This window comes from Fukomys damarensis, unplaced genomic scaffold (assembly GCF_012274545.1).
Source record: "Fukomys damarensis isolate Sample0158 unplaced genomic scaffold, DMR_v1.0_HiC HiC_scaffold_14, whole genome shotgun sequence".
Taxonomy (NCBI): domain Eukaryota; kingdom Metazoa; phylum Chordata; class Mammalia; order Rodentia; family Bathyergidae; genus Fukomys; species Fukomys damarensis.
The window spans coordinates 8,829,891-8,845,131 of record NW_022900926.1 but is presented as its reverse complement, the minus strand read 5'-3'; the positions used below and the strand labels follow the sequence as shown (position 1 = coordinate 8,845,131).

At 37.1% G+C, this 15,241-nt stretch overlaps 1 protein-coding gene across 4 annotated transcripts in view; it reads left to right on the top strand.

Annotated features, from left to right (window-relative positions):
• Ptprk (protein tyrosine phosphatase receptor type K) overlaps positions 1-15,241 on the top strand; it is a 482,919-nt gene that overhangs the window by 359,185 nt on the left and 108,493 nt on the right. For all 4 annotated transcript variants that reach the window (XM_019207690.1, XM_019207689.1, XM_019207688.1 and 1 more), the window contains exons 8-11: positions 353-655; positions 5,917-6,026; positions 7,935-8,136; positions 12,607-12,712. In XM_019207690.1, coding sequence (XP_019063235.1) covers positions 353-655; positions 5,917-6,026; positions 7,935-8,136; positions 12,607-12,712 — 721 coding nt within the window. The remainder of the gene's footprint in view (positions 1-352; positions 656-5,916; positions 6,027-7,934; positions 8,137-12,606; positions 12,713-15,241) is intronic.

Sequence of the window (15,241 nt, the reverse complement as noted above, 5' to 3'; positions counted from 1 at the left end):
TGATATATTAGCTAATGCACTCGCTCAATAATGACAAAAAAGGGGAAAGACAGGGACTCAAGTAGGAACAAGAGTGACAGCTAGGAGGGCATTGTAGCTACATTTGCAGGTTTTTATTTTTCTGACAAATTCCTGAGTACTGTGGACATATGGCATATTATTTGTTTTCTCATTAGTGAATCGTAACCCTTGATCGAAATTTTCAAAAATAAAACCATGAATAAATACCGAACATTTAAACGGAAGATGAAACGCACATCCTCCTGGCTGTGAATACGCTCACTGTCCCTACAGTTCCTAGACCATTCATGGTACGACTGACAGCGATCTGTAACTTTGATTTATTTTTCAGAACCTATGAGAACGCCAAAGACTTTAAAGATAGCCGAAATCCAGGCAAGACGCATTGCCGTGGACTGGGAGTCCTTGGGTTACAACATTACTCGCTGCCACACCTTCAATGTCACCATCTGCTACCATTACTTCAGGGGTCACAATGAGAGCCAGGCAGACTGCCTGGACATGGACCCCAAGGCCCCTCAGCACGTCGTGAGCCACCTGCCACCTTACACAAACGTCAGCCTCAAGATGATCCTGACCAATCCGGAAGGAAGGAAGGAGAGCGAAGAGACCATTATTCAAACCGACGAAGACGGTATGCTTGCATGTTGTTGGTTTGGAAAGGCTGAACTATATAATGAAATATAATTTCTCAGTTTTTTTTTCCCCTGCTTTACTCAGCATTGAACTGAGTTCTGAAATCTGCTGAATTGTCTTCGAGCACTCTCCTCTGGGAAAGAGTTTGCCTTTAACGAAAATGTTCTTTAGAGAAGAATCTGAAGCCTAAGTGAATCTATTATGTTCTTTTTAAAACAGTGATATAGAAATAACAACTACACCAAAGGCGTAAAGAAAATTTTTCTTACCAAATATTAAAAACTGATTTTCAGTATCTGTGCCATTATATCAGTTGCCTACTGGGAACATTCAGTCCATCACAAATTTAAGTTTTCGTATTTACAAACCCATCATAGTTGCTTTTATTTTCGAAACATTTGAAATGGTTTACCTGTTCATTCACTTTTAGATAGTTCATATGAATCTGCGTGTGAACCGGTTCATAGTCACACATCTCTAAGTCTATAAATAAAAGACTTCGTCAGATATTAGCAGGCTTCCATCATCTCCGCATCCTGTTACTATCAAATGACTGAACTGTGTTTTGTCTAATTGCTGTGTACTACTTCTGAACAGTTAAATAATAAGAGCAAATGTTTATTTTAAGTTGTAACACGCAGGAACCTTAGCCACATACGACATCATGAATGTGAGTGTGAATCTATTTCCTGACTCAACAAAAATGCATACAAAAATCTCTAAATGGTAATATTCTAATAATAACAATAATGTGCTTTTGTGGTATAATACATTCATTTTTTTTTCTCATTGAGTTTATTGGTACATTTTAGGTATACAGTACAGTTACATTGAGGGCAATCTGGCTGAAACATCTGTCACCCCATTGATCGCCAGGGTTGACTGGGCTGATCTGGCTGGCTAGGCGGGTGTCCCCTTCCTCCCTCCCCACTCCACGTGCGTCCCTCCCGAAGCTGCGTGCTTGGTGGAGGAGGACGACCACCCCCGACAGAGGAGGACCATTTTTTTCTTTTATAGATGAAGGCATATGGGAAGAGACTGCTATAGAGCGAGCTGAGGCGAAGCTAAAGGGAGCGAGGGGTCCTGAGTGTGGCGTTCGGGCTGCACCTGCTCCGCAGCCACAGCAAACCCTTTCACCTGTGTGGCTCTCTTGCTCACCTTAAATGGAGGTTAAGTCGCGTGCTGTCTAGGTTTCCGTCCCAGTAACCCTGAGGTTCTGAACATCAGGCCCAGATACGTCTTTTGATGCCTACCGAGTGTGAGATAGTTATGAAAGACGTTCAAATGCCATAATTTCCAGAAATGTCCCACATTCTTTCCATTTATCCTGGGTCAAAACGTAACAGTGACTCGGGTTTCTTCTGCTGCTTTCTTATAATGAAGAGAAGTGAGAGCTTTTTAACTTCATTTAGCTCAGACTTTGAAGGAAACACTTAACGTAGTCTTACAACTATGTGTGGTATCATTCTCATGTTACTAAAAATTTCAGAGACTGAACATAAGACTTACCAATGATTACTACATTTTTTATTTATATTTGAGGAAGTGAAACATGACCATCTCTCTTAGTGTGTTTCAACTCTTCCTAATTAATGTAGCAGCCATACTGACATACAAACGTGGTCCTAGTACATACATGTAAACGTATACCGCCACCCCCACTGCTCATAGAAACTCACAAGTCAGCAGTTGTTTATGCTGAAAACATGATTACAGGTAATTAATTCCTAGATGGACCATAGAAGTAGGGATATAAGCATAGATGCAAATGCTCTGAAGTATCTCTGGCTCTTCTTGTAGCATAGGATAAGTGTGCCAGTGACTCCACTACACTAAGCATTTTGTAACCCATGCTGTTGGTAATGAGTGTACTCATATTTTATTGCCTGCTCTTAAAATTTCAAAACATGATTTCTTAATCAGTGGCGTTAGACTCAGCTATGAGTTTTGTGCTTTTCTTACCCAATCACCTTTTAACAATACAATTTATCTTGATAGTAGTCCTTGATATGCTTTGTTAGTTAACTTTGCTACAAACAGAAGAATGCAATTATCTTTTTATCATCTTTTTCATGTTGCATTAAATCTTTTAACCGCATTTTGGGGTAAACAGATGACTGTACTAATAGAAAACTAATCTCTATGGAATTTTACCATAAATCGAATCAATTCTTGGCTACCATATGCATTTTAGCCAGAAATAGCTTTGTACAAGTAAAATAAAATGAGCTATAGGTTTGAATTTAAATATTTTTTTCAGGCAGAATTTTATTTTTAACTTCTGGTTTGAAGAATTTTTCCTGGTATTAATGATATGAAGTTGCATTACTATCATTTCACAGCAGGGCCACAAACTAATCCCTCCTACTGTGAGTAGCTTTTTTTTTTAATGTATAGTATTTAAAGATTGATGTATAAATGTGTTTGAAATATTTCTAAGTAACTCAGTCTTCTAATGTCCATACACACTTCGGTTTCAAGGCAGAATACTTGATGTATCTTAATGTTTCCGAAGGGGAAAGAATATCTAAATCATAACCATTATTGCAAAGATCGATGATTATGATGATCTGATTACATCAATCTTACTAAATTATTACTGCCTTACATACATAGCAAAGGAATAAATTATCAGCCACCTAATAAAAGGATGTAATTATATGAAAAGAATTCTGGGGACATCCATAAATCATGACAGCAAAGCTAGAACGATTTCTTTCCAGAACCCTTAGGTAGAATTTGTATTTAATTTATTGCACACATTTTTAATGCATGGGAAGAATTTGTTATATAAGTTTTTGTTGTCATTTTTTACTCTAGCATTCATGAAAATCAATATCATGAAGTTAGTTCAGCAGAAAAGCCTAGTTTGGGAACATTTTTTGAGAATGCAAAGCTATTTTTAAATGTACATTTATTACATTTTAAAGACTGTGGTCCTTATTTAATATAATCTCAACCTCCCTACATTTCTTTCTGTCCTTTCTTTTCCATTTTGAGAGTTATATTTTAGATGACTTTCTTATACTCAAAAAAAAAAAATTAGCTGAAACAGCTCTCCTATAAATCACGAGCAGGGGAACACAAGTCAGCATTCTGTCCCTGTTAAAAGTTGTTGATATGGAAATGTGAACTGACGTTCCCTGCCCTCTGCAGACTGCCAGGAGAGAGCTCAGAGCTCAGTAACTTCGTGCTGTATTCACACAAATCATAAGTAGACCAAGATATCACCTCTGTGTAGACAAATGACGTCTCCCTTTAGTGTAGACCATTAAGGAATGTACTTGGCCTATGTCTACCCCTCATCCACACCTATTTATGGGTGAGCTACAGTTCACTGAAATATAGTTTTTATTCCACCCATTGCACCACACCAAGGAAAGATCAATGGCATGGCTCCTCTGTGTCCGTAATTCCCCACACATTCCCCCCCTTAGAAATGGGACTGGCAGCTCTTTGAAGTGAATTCGGTTGACAAAGTTGAACACCTGTGGGAAGGGCATAGAAATTCTAGGGAAGCTACTTTTCAATCTATCCCTCCTTATGCAGTGAGGAATCATGCAAGAGTTTTAAGCCATCTCCAGTCAGGAACAAGTACACGTATGTTAGTGTCATTTCATAGTACATTTATAGGCCTAATGGTGAGCACAGGTAGCTACACACTTCAACAAATAAACATTTACTCGGGATTCCAGGGTGTGGCCTCTGCCTGCCTCTCTCTATGAGCGATAAATAAGAAACATGAAATACTTTTTATTTAATTACAAAGATAAGCTGTGTCCTTTGAGAAGAATGAAAGCAACAGCTGTTCCCTTGGAAAGTAAATCAATGTCCCAGCCCCTCTGCCCTGATAGGCCAAATAGGTAAGCTGAGGCCAGGGAGCAGGGGTACATGGATGCGTTCAGCTGACATAAGCAAGAACATTATCTTCAACAGTGTAGTGGTGGCATCTTTTGTGTTTGCTGTGGGTTTCTGTCCTTTGGGAGTTTATGATTGACAGGCCAAATTACGATGCCCGCCTCAGAGGTCCTAACAGGATTCTTAGTCTCCTTGGAGAGTGAAATCCATCTTACTATTGAGGCATAGCACTCTGAATTTCTTGATGCTGCTAGTCATAAAGCAAGCATTTCCTTTGATCTAGTGATTTTTAATTTATTTTAATTTATTTCCTTTACAAAATTGCCCTATCCTTTGAAATGACATTTCTAGGTAACATCATGTGTGAAGTTCACTGAAACATTAGATTAAGGGGCAATATTAACGAGAAACTATACCTGCCACTGTTTTGGGTTGATATTTTCCAAAGGAAGTAAGTATTAAAGCCAAGTACACCGGGCAGTGTATGTTTTAAAACATGATCAGAATTAGCATATCAATGTTTGTGCTATAAATAGCAGGTAGTTATTTAAATGAAATATATAAAAGTGTCCTTCATTTTGCCAAAAGGAGCTGACCATAGCCCTTGGCACTGCCCCATGTTTCACCAGCTAAAGGACATTTGAAATTAAGGACCCGGATGTGGTCACCTGTGGATGTTTCAGCAGTCCGCAGTGTGAAGGGGCCAGGGTGGGGTGTAGCAGTAGAGCAGTGGCCTAGCATGGACGGACTTTGGGTTCTCCCCAGCACTCCAAGCAAAACAAAGACCATTGAGTCTTAGACAAGTTCCATGGTTCCGTTTAAGACTGAAATAATGAACTTAGAACCTACTAATTGTCATTAACAACTTTTTAAATGATAATAGTGCTGTGTTTTTTAATTATTGAAAATTTAATATATATAGCTATGAAAGTCGGGATGATTAATGAGAATTTTAGTTCAGGGCTGTGTGATTTAGCTTTGGAGCTCAAGGAGTGTTAGTTATTCTAATTCATTATTTTTATGAACTCTGATTATGGAGACTCATTCGTTAGGGGATTATCATAATCTTCAAAAAAATCTTTCAGGGAGATTCAAGTTCTTGAAAACAAATTACAATAAGATCTTCATGTGATGAGATGTATGCAACAGAGAAAACTATACTGCATAATTTATAGAACTCTCTAAGGTGATAGAATATTGTTTTGAATAGAAATCACTCTTTCTATATTTTCTGCTGCAGGAAGTGATAGACTGACTAGATTCCCTTATGTCAGAGTCTTCTGTGTAAGGACTTTTTCTTCTGGTGTTTTGAGTCGTAGGTATTGTTATTACCTAGTCTCATCAGTTTACTTTTCCTATCTGATACAAGCCTTCTTACAACCCCAATATGTGCCTTTGTAGTGCCTGGCCCTGTCCCAGTCAAATCTCTGCAAGGAACGTCCTTTGAGAACAAGATCTTCTTGAACTGGAAAGAACCACTGGATCCCAACGGAATCATCACTCAGTATGAGGTACGGGTGAACATGGAAGTTAATTGCAATGTGGATGGAAGGAAAAAGAGGGAGGACAAAAAGGAAAAATTAGAGGGAATCAAAAGAGAAGGAGTCGGTGAGGGCTGCGGGAGTAAAGTCATTATTATCCTCCTTGGTTTTAATTTATAAATTTTTTATCCCACACTTGAGAATCGAAACAGTTACTGTATATCTAGAACGTTCCAATGATTTTTGTTTAATTTTTTTAAACTTTACTTTTTATTCGTACACATCTGCAATTCGTGCAGTTTACAGTCTTGGGAGTGCTGATTGATGTACATAGCGCAGTTCGTTTCTTTTCTTTGTTAATCCCCTTCCTTTCCCCTACCCTCTCCTCCTCGGGGCCCCATCCCCTTTTTCATTCTTGTTCATCTTACTTCTCCTAGCTCATGTTACACTACCGTGCCGTGCTTGCATTAGTTGGGGCTATTGGGTTCCTGTACAGGACAGATCTTCATTGTTCTTTTTTCCCCTGCCCCTCCACTATACCCCTTCCCCTTGTTCCACTGTACCATTTCCCTGGGGGATAAGATCTGTCCCCTTATCCCTTTCTGTCTACCCTTTATCATTTTCTTTGTCTCTGGCCTCATTCAAATGAGAGATACCATTATAGTATTTAACATTTGCTGTCAAACTGGCTTAGTAATGGTCATAATGAACCATCACAAAACAATCCTCATTTTTCTCTTTATGAAATTATTAGATTCTCGACACAGTGTATTTTAAGAGGGACCATTGTCGATTGTTTCCGAGGAATTAATCCCAAAGTGGCAAAATAGAATATAAACATTGTTTAAAACTTCATTGCAAGTTTAAATATAAATTATTTCTAAATATAAAGAAAGAAATGGAAGGATGATTTTAATTGTACAGATGTGTGGCTTTGTTCCTGCATAGTCCATGCTGAGTTGGCATAGATTTTCAAAGTTCTGGTGGCCACAATATGAATCATGAGACCGAGACTCACTAGTACAGTCTTACATACTGTGACTGTGTTTGCATATTTGAATATTACTTTCATGGAATTTGCTGTCTCTTGTGCAGAGGGCCATCATACTGAGTATGCCCAAAGCATAACTCTGTGAAAAGCTAACCCCACAACTGGCTTATGTATAGAAGCGAGTCTGGCTGAAGCCTACGCGCTGAGGTCAGAGTGACTCGCAACCAAATTCCACTCCCACAGCTAAAACCTTCACACTAGAAGGACAGTGTTCCAATTACAACCACATATTGTGTCTGTTCTGTTCCTAACTCGAGAATGCTTGGTCTTCTCCTTTATGAGCTGTCTGTATTAATTCCCATAGACACCACATGTACCTCATCTTTACCTATCGACTGCCAATAAAAACCAGTGCCTGGGCCTGACCAGCGCCTCGGTCAGTTGTACCGGCACTGGCCAGCCTGGCACCCCACTTTCTCTCTTGGTTCTCTCTTTTCGTTTTATTTTTCAGACCTGTGTTTTCTACCGGGCAGGATACCGGAACGTAACTATGTTTCTGGGCAGAGTACTGAACGATGTAAATAAACATTTGTCAAACCTTTGGTTCATTTCACATGTTAAAACATAGAAACATACAATTCGGTATATATGCATACTTATTTAGTGTTTTAATTTTATTGCTTTTGATGGAAGAAAACGCACATTCTTTTTAGTTCAGATACAAGTATATTTGTATCTGCAGATGGAAAGATGACAGAGGTAGATGATAGATGATGGAGAGATCGAAATGCAGAGGGACAGAAATAATCATATCAAACTAAGAAAAAGGAGTGAAAATAGTATGATAGACTCCGCAAGGCTGCCTCTTCATACTAATTTCTTTAAAAAGAGTTTATTTCTAATGGAGTGGAACCTGTTGTGCATACTTCGCATATTTCTTCAAACAGGTCAGCTATAGCAGTATAAGATCCTTCGACCCCGCGGTGCCGGTGGCCGGCCCTCCCCAGACGGTATCTAACCTGTGGAATAGCACGCACCACGTCTTCATGCATCTCCACCCGGGGACCACCTACCAGTTTTTCATCAGAGCCAGCACGGTCAAGGGCTTTGGGCCAGCCACGGCCATCAACGTGACCACCAACATCTCAGGTATGCGAGCGTCTATCAGCTCCTTGTGCCACTGGTCCTGCTTACTGGATTGAGAACACTTGGAAAAATCATTCGAATACGTTATTAATTATAGGTCCAAACACAGACACTTCGCAGAGCATCGCCTTGAATTGACAGTGCTCTTTGTAAAAATTACAATATAAAATGAAAAATCCTTCAGAGTTCATCCTGAAGGATGATCGGCATCATTATATTTTTAAGGAGTTGGTGATTACTGTGGAACCCGATCTCTGCTCTGAAAGGATTTTACCAAAAGATCAGTACTTTGCTCTGGCATGAGAGTAACATATACCTTGTTTTGGTCCTAATTTCCGAACATTCTTGCAATTGTACACAAATACAAGCTTTCATTTCTCAATTAAAAGCCTCACATAAATGCATATAAATTCCAGAATGGGAACATACAGGAGAACTTAAGTTGATAAACAAATATAATTAAATTTCACGTTCAATTATGTTCACAATTTTATAGCTTGCATTTGACTAGTTTATTTACAAATGTTATTTTCCTTCAGTCAGATTGTCGGTTAAACCTGATTAAATTCTTGCTAGGAAGTAGCGTTTTAATATGCCCTAAATCAAATCCAGTTTATGTAATGTTTTTTCTTATTCATTTAAGAGTACTAAAATAAATTTGTATTGTAGATGTACCCAAAGAGTTTAATTTTAAAAATAAATGTTTTAAAGGTGAGCTATGTGATACATGAACATGCTGATTTTACCTTTGTGAATCCTTTTAGATCATTTATGTTCCTTTTCACTGCAGCTATATGTACCTATGTCAGTGATATATCAAAAGATTAAAATTTCTAACATTGTTCTGAATCAGTATTATTTATATCAAAAGGAAGATGCACACTCTAAATGGCTCTCAGTCTAAAATTTTATTTGAAAATGTGCTAAATAAAATATAAATTTTAACAATTTGTATCAGAAATAAAATTGCCTATTCCAGTATATTCCGTTGCATAACATTTGATTTATCTTAATATTCCAATAAAGTGAGCCTTTTAAAATAGCATCCATTGCCTTAGAAAATAACAGTGTATCAAAATTTCCATTTTATTTTCTGATGAGAGAATTTTAAATCACCAATTTAAAGTATCCAGCGAATCACTTTATTAGAAAATGAGACTTTCTGATGTTACACTGTACTGAGGAGAAATGTTTCTTGCCCTCTAGAATTAGAAGTTGGGTTATAATTGAGTAAGATCTTTCCACAGAGATAGCTCAAAGTTTATATAAGCTTATAAAACTGAGCACATTAGACAAGTGCACATTAGACAAGTGCACATTCCTAAAGGCTGCATATTGATTTGAATATTTTTCTTATACTTTAAAATCTTAGTTCCTATCACTATATATTTTGGGAAAAACTGGTAACCACAGCAAGGCCAATAATATTTATGGTTAATGTGTTTATATCACTTGAAATTTTAAAATAATTTGCTCTTATTTATTCTTTGAATCTAGTAATTATACTCCCCAGCATTTTGAACAGAATTTTTTTTGTCAAAATTTTTTTTTTTTTTTTGTACTGGGGATGGAACCTGGATCCTTGTGTTTGCGAGGCAGGTGGCGGAACGACTAAGCCAAATCCCTGGCCCTTCCTCAACATTTTTAAAGCAGTTAAAATGAAACTGAAATGAAGTTATTGGATTTGTAATGGCAGAGTGTTACACATGTGCATTGACATATACATATATATATATTTGTAATGGTTTTTTTTTTTTTGTACTGGGGATGGAACCTGGATCCTTGTGTTTGCGAGGCAGGTGGCGGAACGACTAAGCCAAATCCCTGGCCCTTCCTCAACATTTTTAAAGCAGTTAAAATGAAACTGAAATGAAGTTATTGGATTTGTAATGGCAGAGTGTTACACATGTGCATTGACATATACATATATATATATTTGTAATGGCAGAGTGTTACACACGTGCATTAATATATACATATGTATTTATATATATATGTATATTTATATTTGTAATGGCAGAGTGTTACACATGTGCATTGACATATACATATATATATATTTGTAATGGCAGAGTGTTACACGTGTGCATTAATATATGCATATGTATTTATATATATATGTATATTTATATTTGTAATGGCAGAGTGTTACACATGTGCATTGACATATACATATATATATATATTTGTAATGGCAAAGTGTTACACATGTGCATTAATATATATATACATATATATATGTATGTATATATATTTGTAATGGCAGAGTGTTACATGTGTATTAATATATATATTTGTAATGGCAGAGTGTTACACATGTGCATTGACATATACATATATATATATATTTGTAATGGCAAAGTGTTACACATGTGCATTAATATATATATACATATATATATGTATGTATATATATTTGTAATGGCAGAGTGTTACATGTGTATTAATATATATATTTGTAATGGCAGAGTGTTACACATGTGCATTGACATATACATATATATATATTTGTAATGGCAGAGTGTTACACGTGTGCATTAATATATACATATGTATTTATATATATATGTATATTTATATTTGTAATGGCAGAGTGTTACACATGTGCATTGACATATACATATATATATATATTTGTAATGGCAAAGTGTTACACATGTGCATTAATATATATATACATATATATATATGTATATATATTTGTAATGGTAGAGTGTTACATGTGTATTAATATATATATTTGTAATGGCAGAGTGTTACACATGTGCATTGATATATACATATGTATAATATATATATTATATATATAGATTTGTGCATTCACATGTATAAATAGTCCATGTATTCTAATAGTTGTTGTTGATTCTACCTCATATATAACCCTCAATAATTTATCTCTTTTCTTATGCCACTATTCTTGGGTTTGTTTTTTGTTCCATTCAGACCTTTTTTTTTTTAAAGATGTTAAAGTATCATTCTATGTGGTATCGTTGACTTTGGAATTACTTTTCTTTGAAATGTTTTTCTATTAAACTTTATACAGCATATATTCCATTCTTAAATATTGTCAAAATCTAGTACACAGTATCCAGTAAGACAGAGCCCGCTCACATGTGAGAACCTGTGGTCCTCTCCTGGGCTCCTCCCATCCTCTTCTCCCATGACCCCAAAATCCAAGAAAACTGCTCCTCGCTGTTGAAAGTCACCATGCCTTCCGGTGCTGGTGTCTTTGAACTTTCTCTTTCCTCTCGCTGCAGTCCTAGTCCATGGAATCTCTTCTTACTAAACCTTTACTCTTGGTTTTAAGATTCGTCTCCAACACGAGTTCAATAAATGTGGTCCCCAAACCAGCAGCAGAATCACGTGGGAACTTTCCAATAAAGCACATTTTCTAGTCCCTCTCCAGAGTTCTTGAACCAGCAACTGCAGGGCAGGGCAGTAATCTGGAATTTAAGAAGGTTCTTCAGAAATTATGAGCATGAGAGCCACTGGTTTGGCAAATTAACTGCATCTCTCTTTGACCACCTAACAGTTTGCTGTAATGCTTTTGTTTATTAGACTCCCACATTGCATAAAACATTAATTCCTAACTTTCATTCTGTAGAGTCAGAGACCAAGCTTTGTGTTTATATTTATAGCACTTGGCATAAAACTGTACATTCTGTGTGTTCAGTAAATGTTTAGTGAATGAATGAGCGAAATTCTTCACAAACTTTATTAGCTGTCATTTACTCTCAGTAATTGTTTTTCTGATAATGCACATATTTCCCTAGCTGTACATGTCACTAGTTATTTACTAGTTAAAGCTCTTCTACATAGAACTGATCAAAAGTCATTTGAGGTTGATTCCTTCATACACGTCACGATTAGGGGTCTTCCGCCCTGAGCTAAACATTATCCAGTACATACATCCTTCTTTGCAAGCTTGTGACAACTAATAGATTATTTCTTGGTAAATAAGAACCAGCATTCCTATTCCCATTCATTATACTTGCTTGATATGTTTCCATGACAATCACAGTAATGGAAAGGATCCAGAGATCTGTCCTAAGCATACTTGGTCCCACCTCACTAAGCAGCCTCAACCTCAGCTATTACCATGCACGTGTGGATTTGTAGCTCTGCGTGTTACCCCACAAACACCATTCCCGAGTCTGCTGTCACCATTTCCTTCCTACCCTTTCACTGTCGATTTAAAGGTCTCAGAATATTAAAAGCAGAAGCAGGGTATGTACCACACATCACCAGGTTATTTATTTTTCCACAACAGTTTTACCTTTATGACTTCCTGTGCTTTAGATTCCTCAGTTTAGGGTGTAGTGGTTAGTGTTGTGCTGTAAAATAAGACACACGGTAGATAATGGGGAATTAAATTGATTTTGCCTTAAATCGGGAGCAGTTACTCATACTGACTCATGATGTCTGACTGTAAGTAATGGAACCTTTTATGTCGTTTCATTGGTCACTAATCAGCCCCAACTTTACCTGACTATGAAGGAGTTGATGCATCTCTTAATGAAACCGCAACGACAATAACCGTGCTGCTGAGACCAGCGCAAGCCAAAGGCGCACCCATCAGGTAAGTGGGAGGAGGGTTAAGGAAACAGCAGCCTGCGGGAGAAATATTGGTTGCTTAGCAGCAAATAAAATGGTTCATTTCTAAGAGACATTCATTTGACAATTAATGGCAAGAAGGTTTCTCTTCTGTTTTATTTTCTTTTGATTTGGTTTGCTCATTTATCCTGGGGACAAAGCCCATAGATGATCCTGTAGTATGGAGCAAAATTCCACAGGGATTTTTGAGGTATTCATGAACTTCACCCTTCAGCTCTGTGCTGTTTGATTTAAGAGCATTACTTTTTTTTTTTCTTTTATTCCCATTTCATTTCACTTCTTCAGTTGGTAGTTATGGAACAAAACCTTTGAAGATATTTCTCAGAAATAAGATGAGGAAATAAACTCCTGTCCACTGCAGTAAATCAGTTATGAATAATTTCTTATGCATGATTGAAAAGTAGGAAGCTTTGAGGAAATAAAAGCAGAATAGTTATAACCAACAAAGCTTATGTGACCTTTTAATTCCTGAACTGTTCCTTATCAGAAATTCCATGATAAATATTAATGTTCAACATGCCGTTTCCTTTATCTTTCCAGTATTAAAATCTCTCATCTTACCTATGCTAGTTACTTTTCTCTCATTGCTGAGACAAAATACTGAACATTCTAAGTTAGAGGGAAGGGGTTTCTTTGGCTCACAGTTTGTAGAGGTTTCGGTCCATGATCAGCTGGCTCCAAGGCTGGGATGAGAAACAGACCTCACAGAGGAGAAACAACATGGCACAAACAAGGCAGCAAAGACCACAAGGGGGTTTTAACAGCTTCTCCCTGCCTTTTTATCTTGTGTAGACTACTTAGGGTGGCCAGCACGCACACCCTCAGGCCTGGTGCCTAGCATTGCATCATGAATCAATTCCAGCTTCGCACAGTCTAGATCCAGCCTTGGACCACAGGAGGCTTTGTGGGGACATCCAGACCCGAACCATAACATAACCTAATGGCTCTCATCTTCCAGAAAATCGTGAGCCATGTTGTTTTTAGTGATGAGTTCAAATTATTCCAGCCACTTTAACAAACATTTACACGTTTGTTATTAAATGAATGTTGAAAACTTAAGCAAATTTCAGTTGCAAGTGGTAGACTTTTGTGTGCATTTTATTATTAGACTTCAGACGAGATGCTAATCCAGGCATATAAATCACGGCAGGTATTTCATAACTGAGTCACCTCAAGTTCTATACATATTTTTCTTATATATTTTTCTTTTCATTACATATAAAATGACTACATTTGAGCTTATTTGAATTTACCATTCAAATTATCCTTAAGTCATTGGAAGAATACAAATGCTTTTCTTAATTAAAAACTATGTTAATAAAAGAACATCAGTCATGAAGGAACTCTTGATTCCTGTCTGGGTAACAACCGGGAACACCACCACCCTGCAGAACAGGAGAAGGGGCTGAGTGTGCTTGGAACACAAACACTTAGGAAGCTCTAGCTATTTGAAAATTCAAAGTAGGGACATAGTGCTGTTCATGAATCAGTGATCAGCAGGTGAATCTTTTGCTGATACAGAGCACAGAGAGAAAATGCCTGCACTCAACCTCTCTCGCTATTGACAAGCAATTAGGGTCTTTCACATGTTACTCCCTGTGATAAAATACACTTTGTAGGTGGTTAGCTTTGCTTCTACTATTTCAGTGACCTCGCCAGCTTCTCGCATTTATCATTCAGGGGTTATTTGAACGAATTCAGCTTTACCGTGTGTAAACTGCAAACACAATGTATTGTTACCATATCACTGTATTATGCAGTGCAACTCGTATTGACTCTGTATTCATTTAAGCAGTTTCATCCATAAATTGTGATCCTCCGTGCAGTGCTGGTCACTGTGCTGGGCAGTATAAGTGAAAGATAAAATGAACACAACAGATCTCAAAGCCTCTTCCTGTATTTGTCATAGGCTCCTAGGAGACACTTCAGCCTTGTAAACCCTCAGCTCCTTGCTGCTGCTCGTGAACTTAGTGTGTTATCCATAACACATTTTTACATCAAATGTCTTTCTCCCACTTTGTTCGCCTTTATTTATTGCATAGTTTCTCATTACCAAGAATCCAGATCATCTGAACTAGTGAATCTTTAATAATCATATATCCTTTTTCTCTGACACAGAAATACATATCTTTGTATTTGTTGTTTGGACTTCTTACTTTTTCTGGAATTAAGTGACTAGCTGAGAACTCAAAGCTTTACACTGTAGAAGATTCATGCTCAAAAAATAAGTTAAAATCTTAAAAATACTACCCCAAAAATAACTATGGATGACGTAAACAAATAACAGGTTTTTTTTTTTAAATAAATGCTAGTATCAGGGGGAAATCTGAAAAATATGGTTTCTAATAATCTAATTCCACCAAGTCTATTTTTAGTGGGAGTTTTGTTGGTACTGTTTGGTTTGTGGCTTGTTTTAATTTTTGGAAATGATTGCCCCAGTTTCCCTACAGGTGAGGCCAGTTGAATGGAACCCCAGTGGTCTAGTTAGCTAATT